The sequence below is a fragment of the Rhineura floridana genome, chromosome 1, assembly GCF_030035675.1.
Source record: "Rhineura floridana isolate rRhiFlo1 chromosome 1, rRhiFlo1.hap2, whole genome shotgun sequence".
Classification (NCBI taxonomy): domain Eukaryota; kingdom Metazoa; phylum Chordata; class Lepidosauria; order Squamata; family Rhineuridae; genus Rhineura; species Rhineura floridana.
The window spans coordinates 151,515,754-151,533,759 of NC_084480.1; the positions used below are offsets into that span (position 1 = coordinate 151,515,754).

The 18,006-nt window shown below is 44.6% G+C and overlaps 1 protein-coding gene across 2 annotated transcripts; it reads right to left on the reverse strand.

Moving 5' to 3' along the window:
- Positions 1-528: 528 nt before the first annotated feature.
- GSTK1 (glutathione S-transferase kappa 1) lies at positions 529-16,433 on the reverse strand. 2 transcript variants are annotated; one of them, XM_061637787.1, is made up of 8 exons: positions 16,165-16,433; positions 10,061-10,142; positions 7,468-7,596; positions 6,583-6,683; positions 5,590-5,625; positions 4,438-4,554; positions 2,734-2,812; positions 529-839 (listed from the first exon to the last, which is right to left on the reverse strand). In XM_061637787.1, exons 1-7 carry the CDS (start codon positions 16,258-16,260, stop codon positions 2,780-2,782), a joined length of 594 nt encoding a protein of 197 aa, XP_061493771.1. In that variant the 5' UTR covers positions 16,261-16,433; the 3' UTR covers positions 529-839; positions 2,734-2,779. The 2 variants fall into 2 exon arrangements, with proteins under 2 accessions (XP_061493771.1, XP_061493765.1); XM_061637781.1 differs by lacking the exon at positions 2,734-2,812 and adding an exon at positions 2,640-2,733 and having other exon boundaries at positions 16,165-16,423.
- Positions 16,434-18,006: the final 1,573 nt, after the last annotated feature.

Consider the following 18,006-nt stretch of genomic DNA (forward strand, 5'->3'; position numbering starts at 1 on the left):
CAAGGCTGTTGCTCAGTAGTACTGCATACAATCTGTCTGCAGATGGTTCCAGCGTCAATTCCCTGCGTTTCTTGTTGAAGGAACTGGGTAGCAGGTGATGTGAAAGACCCTGTAGAGTTGCAAGCGGTCAGTACAGACGGTACTGAACTCCACAGAGCTGGTGCCAGGCAGCTTCCTAGGTTCATAACACATTTGAATTTCAGAAAATAATCAAATGCCATTCATATGCAATTTTTATAGGAAGGCTCTCAGCGGTGCAGTGAACAGAGTGGTTTTCTGGAGCATTTTATAGTACTCTAATCACCACGTGGGATAAGCTATGGACCCAGCCCCTCTTGTGTTACTCAGATTGCCCCAGAATGCCTTCCATGCCACTGCTTATACATCTGCAACACTGTGCAATCTCTCACAAAGAACAATATGCTCTTCAGTGACTCACGGTAACAATTTCTCCAATCAATTACGTACATTACTAGTAGGACAATGGAAGAAACGGATGACAGAAAGTTACAGAGCAGCAACTATAAGTGAAGCTTCATCACTAATGTCTATTTTAATGCACATCAACATGTCCGGCATACCAGCAACCTACATAGGTCAAGTGCACATTAGATACACACTCATGTACATGAGGTGCACTGCACATGGAGATGATCGCTCTGTGTTGCTTTCTGAAGCATCAGGAATTGTGTTTGTGGTGTTGTCTTCTGTCCACCAGGCCTCCTGCATTCACCTTGAGGAAGCAGACACTCCCTGACTGTTGTGGTTTAGATGTCCCATTGTTCCTCAGAGCTCTCATAACTTAGAAGATGTGGGAACTGGTCCCAGCCATTTCTCTCCTGTGAAACGAATCAGGACCAAACAGCCAATCAGATTCAGAATACAGAAGGGGTCTTGAAAAAGCAATAAGTTAAACCACACATGAATTTAGTAACGTGAGATTCCATACAGGAAGCCACAGACCTGAACTTACAAGATCTGAACAGGGTGGTTCATGACAGATGCTCTTGGAGGTCGCTGATTCATAGGGTCGCCATAAGTCGTAATCGACTTGAAGGCACATAACAACAACAACAAGATAAAGGCAGCTCAGATTTTAATTAAGAAGCCCGGCCATTTCATGGGAAGTTAGACATGGGAGAGATGCTTAACTCTTCATAAGGCCAGTTAAGTTATTCCTAAACTACGCTTCTTCAACCTGCCGATAGAGGGTCACAAAACTGAATACTCCATAAATAATTCCCATAATTCCCACAGCAGGGAGAATACTAGGCTAGCCTAGAACTCTTCTTCCACACATGCCAGTTTGTAGAACTTTTTACTAGATCAGAGCCTGAAGCCAGACCTGGAATTCATCAGTAAGTGAACTCTGCTAATCTGGGACAGTGCTTCTGCCTGCTGTTGACATAGGAAGTGTTAGGAGAGCAGCTCTTCCAATTTTCCTTAGAAACTGCTGAGCCTCCTTCCAGTTCTGCATACATCCCCAAATCAGCTGTAGCTGAAACACAGCTTCTGGAGGTGGGAACAGCACCAGCACAAACTAGCAGGCTGCTTACCCTCTCGCCCAAAACTAGAATCCAAAATAGCATCGATCAATCAGGTGATATACATGCAAGTGCAGAGTAGGGAACAACAGAGTCCGATTACTAGGTAGGCAATAGATGGACCAATTCTGGTGGGGATACTGAACTGGGAAACAAGTGTTGGGCTTTAGATTCTTTTTCTTAACAGAGGGACTTCTCCAGTCACAACATTCCAGCTACTTTGTTCAAGTGTCTCCAGCAAAGGGACAATGTAGAGAGTTTGTTGAAGTCAACAAGCTAAAGCTCCAGCTTTGCTTCACAGGAACTTAGCCAGACAGCTTGGCCCCCTCCACGTTTACTCAGAACTTAAGTCCCAGATAAGTATGCACAGAACTACAACCTTAACTACACATCCACTGAAACTCAATGGGACTTGCTACAAAGGATAAAGACTGACTAAAACCAATGACTAAAAAAAGCAATGGGGGCAATTTGGAAGAAAGAATATTCAATGCTCTATTCCCCATGGAATCCCAGTCATGTTTACTCTTGAAAGTACGTATCTGGTGTCCCTTGGAGAGGGGAGATGTCCTTTGGAGGAAAAAGCAGTCGGAAGGGTTAAGCTTTCTCCTCCCTCCCCTTCCCCAAGTACCAGAAGAGCAAAATCAGGGGGGAAATACGCAAAATAAGAAAGTTCCCTCTATTTGTACATGATTTATACAGAATTAAGACTTCCTTGGGGTAGAATTCAGATTGTCCAGGCAAGATTTATTTTACTAATTACTGTGTTCTTATGTATGCTCCTCCCTTTAGAGACGGCAGGATATAATAAACATACAAATCAATTTAACAGCAATAGGACCCATGGATAATAACAGTAACATCAAAAACCATTTCAGGCAGTGCAAAAGACACTTATATTAATGTTTGGGTTCTCCTGAATAATCTGAAAGTCTCTAGACAGAGCAAACAGCATGGAATGCAGCACTCTGTTAATAGCCCGAGCAATTCAAAATTGCTTCAAAAAAGTGGTCAAGATATTCCTCGCGGCATGCAAGTCCAACTTGGAATTTGGGACATTATTAAATGATACACAATGGCATTAAGAACACTCACCCAAGAGACTTCCCAGCAGTTCTAAACGATCTGAACCAAAGATAAGTTGAGGCTCATCATTAATGTGGGTGACAAAAGATGGCAACCCAAATACCTGAATCAAGACATACAACACAGGGACACAAAGAGGAAGTTCTGCTTCATCGATCCACTTTGATGCAATGTACATGAACCTGCAGAGTTCAAATGTGCAAGTTGGTCTTTGCATTTGGTGGTTGCAGATTTTACCTGAATTGGGTTCTTAAGAATGATGGAATATACACATGTTTTAAAAAATTAAATAAACACAGACTTTGATAAGCTGCCCCCTGAAAACTGAGTAGAAGTGGCTCACTTGTGCTTCCATGTCACCTCCATTCTGCTAGGATGTCTGAAAGCACCTCAAAAGGTGGGTGGAAAGCCTTGATCACCAGGGCATGCAGGAGGAGAGAGAAAGAGATTCAGGAACAACAGGCACAAAAGCAGGGGAATGAGGCAAAGAATTATGTGTGTGACTGTTAGGCAGACACTCACTTCTCTCCTGTTATTCCTGGTTGTGGGCCAGTTAGTACACGCATGCTCACCACTCGTATACTGTAGCAATGATATACATATGCAAAATAAGCCATCAGATAGAACTTGCATATCATGCCAGTTTGGTTTTCCGAAGACTACTGAAAACGATCTTCTTCCGGAGGGCCTTTGGGAGGGATTGAAGGTAGAGCCTGACACTGATTTTATGCCTTCTGCAGTAAATGTTACCTTTGTAGTCCCTTTAGTATATATATATGTGTGTGTGTATAGCATTTTATGTATTTTAATTGTATTTTATATATTTTAAATTTATTGTAATGTTTTTGTGATTTTACTGTTTACCATTTTATTATGTACATGTTTGATTTTATTTTTGCAAGCCGCCCTGAGTGCTGTATTATAGGGTAGAAGGGCGGGATAGAAATATTTTAAATAAATAAATAAATCCATGTCAATTCAAAACACAATCCTTTTCAAATGCACTAGTTCACATAGGCAAAACTCATCAAGTGTTGAATAATCATGTGACACAAACACACATGTATATATAAGAACCATCTCTATGACAGGAAATAATAGGGTCAATTCCCTGAGCAGCCACGCACATCATTTTCCTGGTTTATCTCTTCCCTTTCCCTAAATAGGCTTTATGTTGTCAGTGAAGAATCCATCTGCAGTGTTTCAGCAGTAGCAACAGCAGCAAGGGCCATGACGAATAAACAGGAAGATATCCAAACGCAAGCCAGGAGGCCCTCTTTGGACAGAAATCCAGGGCTGGATTCCAGAATGGCCAGTGGGGATCAGTCTAATTATGCTAGTTGTATCAGGACGCTCAGGGGTTAGGAACACAGGAAACTGTGTTATGCAGAGTTAGACCATTGCTCCGTCTAGTTCAGTATTGTCTACACTGACTAGCAGTGGGTCTCCAGGATTTCAGACCAGGGTCACTTCTGGCACTACCTGGAGATGCTGGGAACTGAACCTGGGACCTTCTGCATGCCACACAGATGTTCTACCACTGAGATATTGCCCTTCTCGCTATGGTTTGGGTTCCTGAGTACTTGATTCCCCAAGATGCCCTTCAGGAAAAATGGGCATGGAATGAAAGATGTACAGCTGTTCACAACGTAATTGCAGGGATGGGTAACCTGTAGTACACCAGATATGAACTATAATTCCCATCATCCCTCACCAGGCTGGCTGGCGCTGATGGGGGTTAAGGTCCAACAACATCTGGAGGCCACAGCTTCCCCATTCCTGGCGTAAAGTGATGCCAGTGTCTCACCCCGTATCTTACTGCTTCATCTGTTGCAGCTTTCAGGTGATTCTTCACCTCTGATGAGGTGCTCATTTCCAGAAGTTTCCGAGCTTTGTCTAAAGGTAACCCTGCTCTCTCGGCAGCCTGGAAAGAGACAGACGCAGAAAGCAGGAACTGTGGAGTAGCCAAGTAACTTGGTTAGACCTTCAAGAAGCTTTCAGTGCTGACCAGGAATTTAACTCACATGGGGTATTTTAAAGGGGAGTCCAGCAAATGAGTAAGTTAGCTTTGCTGGAAAGCAGGTGCAATCAGCAGGCAAGGGAGGTAGTGGCTGTAACCTAGCCAGGTGAGATGCATATACACAAAACAACTTACTCCTAGATTGTCAATATTAAGCTAGTCTGCATTCTGCTTGTTCTAGATCTGATGGCAGACATTTCACTTTTCCAAAGCAAGAGAGTGAAATGACTGCTGGTAAGCGTATAGTGACGAGGAAAGAGACGCATGGGAACACCTGTAGTTTACAGATCTTAAAATCTGCAAGGTGTATTCTCTCTCTGTTTATGAAGCTGTCTTATTCAGACATGTAGACCACATAGCAGGACATTCTGAATATCTGGGCACAGACATTTCACAAAGAATTGCAGGAAGTGGTCTAAAGTTACAACAAGCTGCTGCTGCTGTTGCTTCATTAACATCGACTGTGGTTTTTTAAAAAAGAAAAAACACCAGGAAAGCCCGACTAGATCCTCCAATGTATCCATACTAGGAGGGGAATAAAAATCACAGACGTCTTCTTCTGGATATTTTCTCTCTAACTCAAACTACAAAGTTACCTGAAAAGCGCATCCCAGAGATCAAGAGTCATGAAATCAGAGATGGGAAGTATCCAAAGAACCTCCAGGCTAACCTTCTGTCCCAATGGAAGAATCATCCACCCGGAAGGTCTCCAGAGGCCAACCTACAGGATCTAGACCAATTATTTAACCTTGGGTCCCCAAATGTTGTTAGACTACAGCTTGCATAATCCCTGACCACTGCCCATGTTGGGTAGGGATGATGGACTCTGTAGTCCAACAATAACTGAGAACCCCAAGACTGAAGAACACTGATCTAGACCACTGTGCATCACAAAGCGTATGCAGGTGTACTGCAGAAGCAAGAGCAAAATAAACTTACTGCCAAAATACTCTCTGGCTGGGTAACGTCTTCATCCTGAAGAGACAAGGAATAAGCAGTTGGTTACAAATCTTCATGAACAAGAGAGTGAAAGTATCGAAAGTTATTACTTGGTTCTGCAAGAAGTAACACACATATACCAGAACACACATATACAAGGATGCAGTTTCATTCACTTTTATTATTATTATTGTTATTATTGTTGTTGTTGTTGTTGTTGTTATTGTCGTCGTCATTATTATTATTATTATTATTATTATTATTATTAGTTGCCCATCTGGCTGGTTATCCAGCCACTCTGGGCAACGTACAAAATAAAATGTACAAATACATTAAACATTAAAAATCTGAAGCAATAATAGTAAAACCTAGCCCACCCCAAAAGGCTGCATAAAGAGCCAGGTCTTCAAGGCTCGGCGGAAACTCATCATAGAAGGGGCAACGAGTGCCACAGATTCCACAACTCCCATCATCCATGACCATTGGCCATGCTGGCTGGGGTGATGGGAGCTTGAGTCCAAAAGCATCTGGATGGCCACAGGTTACTCATCTCTGGCCCAAATGGAAGTGGGTGTCAAGAATGAAAGTTCACTTAATCTAAGTTACTGCTACAATAATTACACTGAAATGATGAGTGATAGGAGTGAAGCATGGTCTGGAATTCAAGAAGGCGGCCCTAGAAGTGATATTGACCTCTTATTTCACCCAGGTCAGGCCTGTGCAACTTGTGACCAACAAAGCAGAACACAGCTCACCACAGCCCATGTATTGTGGCCCTCCAGGTGCCACAATACTGTCCTTGTGGGACAGTAATTCAGGAGACTGAAGGAGTCCTTGGAGAGCCACCACAGAGTGCTGCATCTGGCTTGGTGGGGTGATAATTTTGCACGTCTGGCCCAGGTCATTTCAACTTTCTTGCCTAAGCACCCAGAAAAAATAATTTTGATGGGCATAGAAACTTCTGGAGAGATTCAAGAGTACTAGAATACTCACCCGGGACCAAATGCGCATCCAAAGTTCTCTAGACACAGATTCCAGAAACTGTGGCTCTGTTATATCCACAGCTGTGACAAAACGCATAGCTGGCAGACTGCCTGTATTGGGTAAAGGCACAGAAAAAGCATCTGCCTGAATGTCACTGAGGAAAAACTCCATTGCTACAAAACATCAAAGAAGATTTGGCTGCTGTCAAAGAAGAGGAGGTCAACTCCAACGCTGCAAACTCTTATTAGGAACTTGAACATTGGCCTTGTGGTCACTAAGGGATTGGCTTACATATAAATGATACACACTTGTCTAGAGAGCTCCATTTTAGTGTTGTGGTCTCACCTGGAGTTGGGTCTCCCATGGACTCTTTCTGTAGCCACAGGCAAAGCTTCTTACTTTTTCTCTGTAAATTGGGTGCAGTAGTGATGTTTGGGGACACTGTGAGAGCTAATGTACTACAGGCAGTAAAACACGTTCTAAATTTAAAAACATGGTTGTGGTTACTTTTTTCAACACAACTAAGTAGGAACCCTTTTAAGGGAAAGAAGTATTCATCCTCTACTCGATTATTCTCCACCGTCCTCTGTGCTAATGTTTCACAAACAATAGGAAAACATGAAAGACACCTTGTCACTTCATTCACTTGCGGGGGGGGGGGAGGGGACATGTGGGTGACGACTGATATTTACCCTGATCTGCTGCTCTAGCAGGTGACATCATCACCTTCTACTCTGAAAAAGGTCTCAGAGCGGTGCTCCCCCACGTTCCCCCTCCACTACACTAACTGTTACTACAAATCAAGGGAAGGGCCGAGAATACCCTTTCAGTGCCATAGAGACCAGCTCTTCTAAAAGACTGGATTGTCCCCACTAAATATCTTCCTTTTCTTACCCTTTTCAAGAACAGTCCCGAAAAAATCCTTCATGAGACAGATTGGCACTTGGTAGAATTTTGCCACTCGCATGAGGTCCTTTGACATGTACTGCCCTTTCTTGGGCACCATTGCTGGGGCCTGGTTACCTGTTGCAGAGGATAAGAAGATTTCAGAGTAGGGATGGGATCCGTTGACTGCTGCCGCTTCGAAAGCATTCTGCCAACTTAAGAGGCTGGTATCAATTCGAGTTCCTTCTTTGTCTGCTATCCGCTGCTTTTACCAATCTGTTTTCTCCTCCCCAAAAATATTAATATCAATGTTTTTTAATTAAATATCAATAAGTGAAAGTAAATACCAATAAAATTATTGTTGTTCATATCAATATGGGGTAGAGGCAATTTTTAAAAAAATCCATTTTCAAAAACAGCCGCAGAAAATAGCTACATAGAACTCCAATCCACAATAGTGGACAATAAGCAGATTAACAGAAGATTTGGTACCAAATCCGAATTAGGCGGAATTCTACCACATCCCTATTTCAGAGAAAGGCAGATACTACATCTTACCACCTCTCATCTTTCCATCAAGACAAGGGAGCTGATCCTCTATCCCTGACATAGAGAATTCCAGGCCTCTAGCACTAAATGCAGTTTTGTCGGAGACACAAAGTTATGGCAGTTTGTTCCAAGTACCATCTGAGTTCCTGGTGATTATTAAAATATGCCTTTGTTTTGTTTAACGTTAATGAAGTCCATCAAGATCAGCCTATACAGTATAGTCAAATGACATTGCTATTTGAATCACAAAGCTGAAAGTGACTTTGGTCATCCAGTCTAATCCTTCCTCAATGCAGGATCTGCAGTGCAGGATACAACAACGGCATCCTTGATAAAAATGAGAATAAGCAATAATAATAATATGAAAACAAATACTGTGTGGGGGAGAATCTGAATTTCCAGCCCTCAATGACAATACCCTTTTCCCAGGGTAAGTCAGCATCCAAAGTAGTACACAAGAAACAGCCTTGTATGGAATGCTTCACCTATCTCCTATGCTCCATGCTTACCAAGCCTTCACATGCCCTTGATCACACACAGTGTAACCACAGAGGGTGATATTTCAAGATCTTTGGCCCAGAATCGTGGCACGCCCCAGATAAATTGCATTGTACTCTATTACTTCCAATTATTTGGAAGAACTACCGAGACCCAATTTGGGTTCCAAAGAAACACCAAAATGACATTGAGGAGTAAAATGACTGTGTGGTTTGACTTGTCAAAATACAGTATTTAAGCGGAGAAAAATTGTTAGTTGCGAGTAAAATTGTATACAGGCCTCACCAAACCACTTCGCCTGGAACAACAACTTACACATGATAGAGACAGACACAGACCAAATAGGGGCAGTTATCCTTGCCATATAAGGGGGGGAGTGTGGTCCTAGGGATCCAGCAGTCTGGAATGGAGGCCTAGAAACACCAGGAAATGCTCATGTGCCAATGAAACAGGTTTCCGCCGTGTCAGGGCAGAAAGGATAGTGAAATGGAGGAGATAAGAAAGGGTGAAAGCACGAATAGTTACCTGTCCCAAGGAGGACAAAAGAATAAAGAGAGAGTTTCCTGAGGTTCACCGCAACCTGAGGGTCTGGGGTCAGGGCTGTGGACCAAGGTTCTCACAGCACTTGGGTATGAATTCTTGGGCGGCTAGTCCACCTTGAGATCCTAGATAGCTCCTGCTATCTGGGACCATCTAGGGAAGATGGGAGGACTGAAGGTAGTGAAGCTTTCGTAAGTCTCCCTTCAACCCCACACCAGTGAAGTGTTCCAAGCAAGCAACCTGGATTCCTTAGAACCCTACCAACATGACTCCAAAAAGCAGAAGAATTCCCTTAAGGAAAACATGTTGCTTCATGTTCCCCCAAGGCTCCTGATTAACCCAAAGGAACCAATGAACACAAAAAGAAGGCAAGGGAACTGAGTAGAAGAGGCAAGGAATGGAGCCTACTGGGGTTGGAGCAACCCAACTACAGAGGTCCCAAAGGACTGAACCTTCACTTTAGAGTGAAGCTAAAGGAGCCAATGAGTGAAAAGTCATGCTTGGGGTGCCAGCCAAAGTGGTCCCTGGGTAACACACTCTACTGTAGGTTGAGGTTGAGGATCACTCTGAAGCAGGATCCTTTGGCATACAGCCATTGCTGGACACAGTCTCCAGGCATATGCCTAATCGTTTGCACACCCTTTCCCAGCATGGGACCCTCCACATGCTTTGGATGACCACTCCCGTCAGTCGCAGCCAACACCCTGTGCTGTGGAATCCTCTCCCCATACAGGTGTGTCAGGCACCTTCATGATTTGGTTTTCATCTACATGTGTTATATATTTTAGAACCCACCTTATTCTCTAGACTGAAGTTTATTTAAATTAATTTCAATATTGTATTTTTAAATTGTAACCCTCCCTGGGACCTCATGGTGAAGGGCTGGTGAGAAAACGAATAACTTATAATGATAATGTGCTGGTGGGGCTGATGGGAGTTGAAGTCCAAAGATCTGGTGAGCACCAGCTGGCAGCGGCTACTTCAGTTGAACCCAGTTCTATTAGTCAGCACTTACCAGTCGCCTTCATGATGCCTCCAAGGAACACCGGCTGAAAACGCAGCTCCATGTTCCAGATGGGACGGTACCGGCAGAGAACCTACATCAGTGAGGAAAACGAATTGATGATCAGCAGCAGCTTCACATTCATATGGAGAGAACAAAAGGGGAGATCTGGAGCTAGCAGCCAGGAAACAGAAGGCAACTTTTGCAAGGCAGTTTTAAAAACAGTGTCTGTGTTAGTCAGCAAAGGGTAAGAGAGACCTATCACATGCACATGCGGCACTAGAGAAACAAGCGTACCACATGGCAAGTGCTTTGACAGGGAACAACCTACTTCATCAGCTGCAAGAGATGGAATAAGAATGTGACATGTACAGACAGCTGGGTTGGGATAAAACCAGGTGAATGCCAAAAAAACAGGAGGAATGTAAGGACACAGGTTTGCTAGAGCTGTAAACACGACTCTGCATTTGAACCTTGGCTGTCAATGCACACTGCTGTGGAGTTCCACTCTGGGATGGGTAAGAGTTGGGAAGGGTAGGGAAACTACCTAACCTTGTCAAACAAGTGGCAGGATCAACCAACATCCACATTCCTTTGGAGATTAGTCACATAGACCTGCCTCACATTGGGGGAAAACTAACACCCAACATGCTTCTTGTAACTTAGGCATATGTCAGTGTATCAAGCCACTGGGACTGTTTAAGTTGCCAAAGCCAGCCAGCTTTGAACACTGCTTCTGAACTCTAGAAGTTTCTGTGCTTAAGGCAAAGACAACCAGCCCCCCACAAACAATTAAAAAGCAAACAAAAACCAATTGGAGATTGTAGAGATACGATATAAATACGTAAAAAACAGATTTAGATGGGGAAGAGGCAAAAGTGACAATAGGTAAAAGTTGAGATCAGAGCTCAGGAAGTTAGATCCCAAAGTCTTGACAAGTTCATTTCTTTTTGGAGGCAAATTCATGGCAAAAACCTGTGATGTAAAAAGTGGGAGTTTCTTTTGAAAAATCTGGAACTGCTTTTACACTGGACATTTTACAGGGTACCTTTCTTCTGTTGTCAGACCTTGTTAATCTGAAGTTCACCAGTTTCATAAGATCCTGATGGTTCTCTGCTCAACAGAATCATGAACAGAAGGGCCAATCTTTAGGGCAGGAAGATACCAAACTTTGGGAATGATCTATTCTGAGTAAAGGTCTTTCAAGCCTGACTGATTTCAATGGGAGGAGTTTAAATACATGGTTAACTATCTACTGAAGCCCATGGAATAAGAAACGGCTTTAACTTAATCTCATATAATAAAGTTAAAATGGGATCTCAAGAGCTAGCTTGATAATTGGAGAGGTTGCACACAGTTGTACTGGAGGACGAACTCAGCCCCAGGAGTTGGCAGAAGCTAGGGAGTTACATTAGATGAGCAAAAAGGTGATCAGCTTTCTGTTGGGAACAAATACCATCTTGTGTAAACCCTTGCACCACTCGCATACTTATGCTTGCTGCAATACATCAGTGGTTTATGCCGAGACAAACACAAAGGAATATGCACATAGGAAAGCCAAACCCTTTGACGTCCTTGCAGGTAAATGAATTCAGGGCTTGCTATAGAATGAGGGTCTAATTCTATACTTGGAAATCAAAAGCCACACAAGTCAAAGGACCAAAACATAACACGCCCTTAGCAGGAAGGGCAGAAGTACGGTGGGAACTGAAAAGGTCTTTACCATAGGCCCCCAATTCAATCCCAGAAAGCCTAGGAACATGTAAAGAAATGAGAAAAGCATGCCTTTCCACATGTACAGAGTGTTTCTCCTTGCTAACAAGCAATCCTACAAACCTCTTATTACCGATAAATGAGATTGGCTAAAGTAGGATATGCAACTTCCACTGAGAAATATATAAACACTGTGTATGGAAACAATACTATAATGCTGTGGGCCAAACTAATTTTGATATACATGTGTAGATGGGAAGAGTAAATTAGGGCTGAAATACTGTGGACATTTCTGAGTAAATATGAATAAGATTGAGCAGCACATCCTAATTTAAACTGGAGAAACAGAACTGGGAGGGGGTGAACTCTAGGTCCTATGGATTACATCATTCTGCCTCTGGGCACTGGTAATAGCTCTATGCGGATGTTCAGATGTGTATTCACTGATTTTCTGAAGTTCTAAAATGAGCAGGGAGCCTTTTGAGTACAGAAGACTCCCCACTTCAGAGGGTCACCTTCCAGAAGTAGAAAGTTGACCTGAAAGAGAATGGGGGGACGGCACACAGCTAGCGCACTCATCCATGTGCGCTCCCCCCATTCCCAATATGTTAAGTAAACATGCTTTTGAACACCTGCATATGGCTCAATGAAATGTTACCTTTAGATAGAAAATATGGGTGTACTTTGTTTACATTAAGTGAACAGGTGCTTGAAAACAGGCAAGCCGACTGAAAAATCCACTTCCATGCGGTTTGGCAGCACTTTTTCATCATTCATTCATAATAATTTTTACTTCCCTACAATCTACAATGCTAAAATAATACAGCCGTGCATTTCCCCTCTTACAGCAACACACTCCATATTCATAAATATCCCTAGTATTCAGAAATTCAGAACTGAATAGTGAGCTCCACTTCTGAGATAACAGATACACCATTGTGCCACTCAAACTATGGGCACTTCCAGACTGTCACTATTGTATGGGTGGAATTCAACTGCAGATCAGCAAATTAAAAGTTAAATTGGCACGCTTGTGCAACAACCCTCCTGCCTCGCAACCAGACTTTTTGTAGCAAGAAAAGCAACGAGAAAATACTTGGAAAAGTGCAGAATAACAATTTGTTGACACAACGCCACCTAACCTCCCCACAAACAAATCCAATAAACACTCAGAGAACCAAAGCAGTCTAACTACCCTGAAAACCTCATGCAAAACAAATCAGGATGAATGCTCAATAAACACGCCATTTGGAAGTGACCGATGTGCAGCCTGGCAGAAGGTTAGTTTCTTTTCCTAAGATATACACAATCTGTGGATATAATGAGCAAGTTACAGCTGGAAAGTTGCAACATTTTCAGCAGCAACAGTAAACAGGGCAAAGTCGTGGAAAGGCTGAGGCTACCAGAGCTGCTTCCACTTGAGCTCTTTCCTTTAAAATTACCATTCTTTCTTCAGTCACTTTTACAAAGCATTCAGAAAATGTCAGAATTATTGCAACCCAGGGATTTCTGTGCTATTTGCCCATGGTTTGTCAGATTTGATTTGTGTCAAATTTTTCAGTGAAAGTGAACTGCAGCTCCAGTTTGTTCAGCACAGACAAGGAAAGTGCTCCTGAGGCTAATTAAATGATGTCTATTTATAAATCCACACACTTTGTGTCGATTGTGGCTATGGAATTGAATAGTAATGAATAGCCTATATTTGCTCTCTGAATAGCCTGTCTAAAATGTCCCAATATCATTTAGCACTAAATGATAAATAAAAATAACAATAAGGAAATGAAATCAGCAATTAAAGCCTTCTCCCTCCATGGGAATAGAAACTGAGGCCGCTTCTAGAGAACCTGCTTATTGAGCACTCGTCCTGATTTGTTTGTGCTGAAATTAGACAACGTTGCTGTGTCAAGCAAGTGTTAAGCCACACTTTCCAGTGAATATTCCCACCATTTTCCTTCTTGCAAAAAGCCCGATCTTTTTGGGAAGGGGGGTTGTTTCCCAAGAGCACCAAATCACTTTTCATTGCACACCCTGAATTTGCTTGTACGCGACTGAATCTAGCACAAAAACAGTGACAATCGGGAAGCGCCCCGACCAGTAAGTGTAGTGGCAAATTCAGAAGTACAGTGTCCCTTCATGTTAGTCACAGCAATGCCCCCTCCCCTGCTTTTTGCTGCAGGGTTGAGTATGAGATCCTTGCAAATGCCTTTTCCCATAACAACTGACATCCCTAGGAGCCAATAAGCATGAAAGAGGAGAATGTTAGCTACTGAGAAGAGTCTTCTCAGTGGCTGACTTTCACTCTGATTGGCACCAATCAGCTGGAAAGGACAAAGAAGCATGTTAGAGGACTCTTCTCAGTGTCTAACATACTCCTCTTCATGCTGATTGGCTCATAGGATGCTGGAGACATTGGGATCCTCCTGGTACCCTGCTTCCAAAAAAGGGATCTAAAAACCCCTTAGACCCTGGACGACTACACCCCTGGCCCCCAAACTGGGACAATTAAGAAACCCCTCAGCCACCGTCCATACAGGAAGCAATGAAACGGACAGACTAGCAAATGGCACATTATAAGCAGGTGACACTGGAAACGACCTTTGCTGATCGAGGCTTATTGGAAAGTGAACATTACAGAAAGATCTTGGCTCTAGGGACTGGCTAACGTGTGCTAAGTGATGTGTGGAACTTCTATTTTAATCCCACTTCCAATTAATCCTGGAAAAGGGGTATAGCATGGGAACTCTGAAGGAGTCCATTAGGCAAAGGCTGCCTGCCCTTTATGTTTTCCAGTTGCTTCAAAAAAATGGAAATGGATTGCCTTCAAGTCGATCCTGACTTATGGCGACCCTATGAATAGGGTGTTCATGGTAAGTGGTATTCAGAGGAGGTTTCCCATTGCCTCCCTCTGAGGCTAGTCCTCCCCAGCTGGCTAGGGCCTGCTCAGCTTGCCACAGCTGCACAAGCCAGCCCTTTCCTGTCCTCAACTGCCAGCTGGGGGGCAATTGGGCTCCTTGGGACTATGCAGCTTGCCCACGGCTGCACAGGTGGCAGGGCACATAACCCCTGAGCCACTCCCTGTGGGGGTGATCTTCAGCTGGCCCTTGACACCCAGGAGACACGAGCGGGGATTTGAACCCACAGACTCTGGACTCCCAGCCAGGCTCTCCTCCCCACTGTGCTATACCAGCTGCAGTTGCTTCAAACTTTCATACAAATAACTGGGAACTAGTATCCAACTCCAGCACGGACAGGCCCCACCTGCACTATACATTTAAAGCAGTGTCATACCACTTCAACAATCATGTCTGAGTTCCCTGGAAAGAGGGCTTGGTTGTTAAACCACTTTGAGAATTGTAGCTCTGTGAGGGGAACAGATTCTCAGCACCCTTCACAACCTACCCCTCCCAAGATTTTTTTGGGGGGGAAGCCATGGCTGTTTCAAGTGGCAGGACACTGCTTTAAATGTACAGCACAGATGGGGCCTCATTACGGTAACCCCTAAGGGTTGCACCCAGAAGACCCATGAGCTTTGCCTCTTCTCTTTGGAACTCCTAAAGTGTTCTTAACTGGAAACTGAAACAAAAAAGCAGTGCCACCCAAAGAACTGCTGAGTCCCTTCTGTTTCCAATGTTTAGAGGTGGGTGTGGATTCCTATGTAATCAAAACTGCACCATCCACACGCAAGAGGGGGGTATCAGCAGGCTGGGGTGAAGGTTCAGAGAAGTACAAAGAGGGCGAGAAACAAAACTCCCAAAATAGCATGATGAGGGCTGCGTCTATTCAGCGGCCACAGAATACTGTCTGATCTCTCGTATGTGCGTAGGCGAGCGCACGTACATACACACGGCTACCACGGGTGTGTGTGTGGGGGAGATAATGGAAAACTGGGAGGCGGGAGAACCGAATGTAGTATCCTGGCCCACGGATTGCCTGGAAGAGCAAACAGGAGCACCAATGTGCTGCTGCCAGTCCCCGCTGTTCAATGCTGTTACTGAGTTAAGCTGACAGGCGTTCCGATTATGTTGTGTGAAACTGTCATATTCTGGACGAAGGGCCAGTTCTGCAAAAAAAACCCAACAGGATCTGACGATCTAAGGCTACAGTTCCACGCCTGCATTCAGCAGAGGTTGGGAGTCAGGGGACAGGCTCCTCCCTCACTCACGCAACCTTGCATAAGAAGAAAGGGTAAAGCTGCAACATTTCTAATCTTACTAAACATGGAATGGAAATAAGTAAATCCCACCGAATTCGTACTTTTGAGTAGAGAAGGTTGTGCTTGAATTATTTTAGACGGGTGGGTTGCCCTTGGGAGCTTGCTTGGGGCTGCATCGGTGCTACTCTTTGACTTGGGGGATAGTTTCCACTCCCTACTTCTCCCTTAAACCCTTTCCCATCGTTTTTACCTCAAATCCAAACCAGGAATACGGAGACACCACATCGTAGAAAAGATCCACCACTTTCTTGTGGCTCCCCAAACCTTGGCGTGCTGCCGCCGCCATAGACCTCCTTGGGTTGGCTGAGCCACAGAAGAGCGATCTGCGCGCTTGCAGTAGAAAAGTCAGCCTGAGGCGGTGGGAAGCGAGGGCTGGGGCAGAACACAGGCCAACAAAAACACGCGAGGACTTTACTCGCCGGGGTGGAGCCTTCGGAGGCCTCTGGCCTTTCCCCTTCCGTTTGTGTTCCGCCCCTGAATCACATGAAAGGGAGTGAGCCGATGAAGCCTGCTCGCTGCTGACCCCCAGTGGCAACTCGTTTCGCTCATTTTTCAGGCGTTCATTCTCGATGTATGCAGATATACTCAGTGTGGTGCCCAGAAACGTTGTCGATTCTACACCGATTTGTGAGCTGCTTTCCAAGGCTTCAGATGGACGACTACACCCCTGGCCCCCAAACTGGGACAATTAAGAAACCCCTCAGCCACCGTCCATACAGGAAGCAATGAAACGGACAGACTAGCAAATGGCACATTATAAGCAGGTGACACTGGAAACGACCTTTGCTGATCGAGGCTTATTGGAAAGTGAACATTACAGAAAGATCTTGGCTCTAGGGACTGGCTAACGTGTGCTAAGTGATGTGTGGAACTTCTATTTTAATCCCACTTCCAATTAATCCTGGAAAAGGGGTATAGCATGGGAACAACTCTGAAGGAGTCCATTAGGCAAAGGCTGCCTGCCCTTTATGTTTTCCAGTTGCTTCAAAAAAATGGAAATGGATTGCCTTCAAGTCGATCCTGACTTATGGCGACCCTATGAATAGGGTGTTCATGGTAAGTGGTATTCAGAGGAGGTTTCCCACTGCCTCCCTCTGAGGCTAGTCCTCCCCAGCTGGCTAGGGCCTGCTCAGCTTGCCACAGCTGCACAAGCCAGCCCTTTCCTGTCCTCAACTGCCAGCTGGGGGGCAATTGGGCTCCTTGGGACTATGCAGCTTGCCCACGGCTGCACAGGTGGCAGGGCACATAACCCCTGAGCCACTCCCTGTGGGGGTGATCTTCAGCTGGCCCTTGACACCCAGGAGACACGAGCGGGGATTTGAACCCACAGACTCTGGACTCCCAGCCAGGCTCTCCTCCCCACTGTGCTATACCAGCTGCAGTTGCTTCAAACTTTCATACAAATAACTGGGAACTAGTATCCAACTCCAGCACGGACAGGCCCCACCTGCACTATACATTTAAAGCAGTGTCATACCACTTCAACAATCATGTCTGAGTTCCCTGGAAAGAGGGCTTGGTCGTTAAACCACTTTGAGAATTGTAGCTCTGTGAGGGGAACAGATTCTCAGCACCCTTCACAACCTACCCCTCCCAAGATTTTTTTGGGGGGGAAGCCATGGCTGTTTCAAGTGGCAGGACACTGCTTTAAATGTACAGCACAGATGGGGCCTCATTACGGTAACCCCTAAGGGTTGCACCCAGAAGACCCATGAGCTTTGCCTCTTCTCTTTGGAACTCCTAAAGTGTTCTTAACTGGAAACTGAAACAAAAAAGCAGTGCCACCCAAAGAACTGCTGAGTCCCTTCTGTTTCCAATGTTTAGAGGTGGGTGTGGATTCCTATGTAATCAAAACTGCACCATCCACACGCAAGAGGGGGGTATCAGCAGGCTGGGGTGAAGGTTCAGAGAAGTACAAAGAGGGCGAGAAACAAAACTCCCAAAATAGCATGATGAGGGCTGCGTCTATTCAGCGGCCACAGAATACTGTCTGATCTCTCGTATGTGCGTAGGCGAGCGCACGTACATACAC

Excerpts from the sequence above, each read along its gene's own strand:
- GSTK1 (XM_061637781.1), bottom strand. The coding sequence starts at position 16,260 with ATGGCGGCGGCAGCACGCCAAGGTTTGGGGAGCCACAAGAAAGTGGTG. Across the intron at positions 5,626-6,582 it reads GGATGCGCATTTGGTCCCGG|GATGAAGACGTTACCCAGCC; the intron begins GTGAGTATTCTA and ends TTGTCTCTTCAG. Across the intron at positions 840-2,639 it reads ACTGCTGGGAAGTCTCTTGG|GAGAGAAATGGCTGGGACCA; the intron begins GTGAGTGTTCTT and ends TTCGTTTCACAG.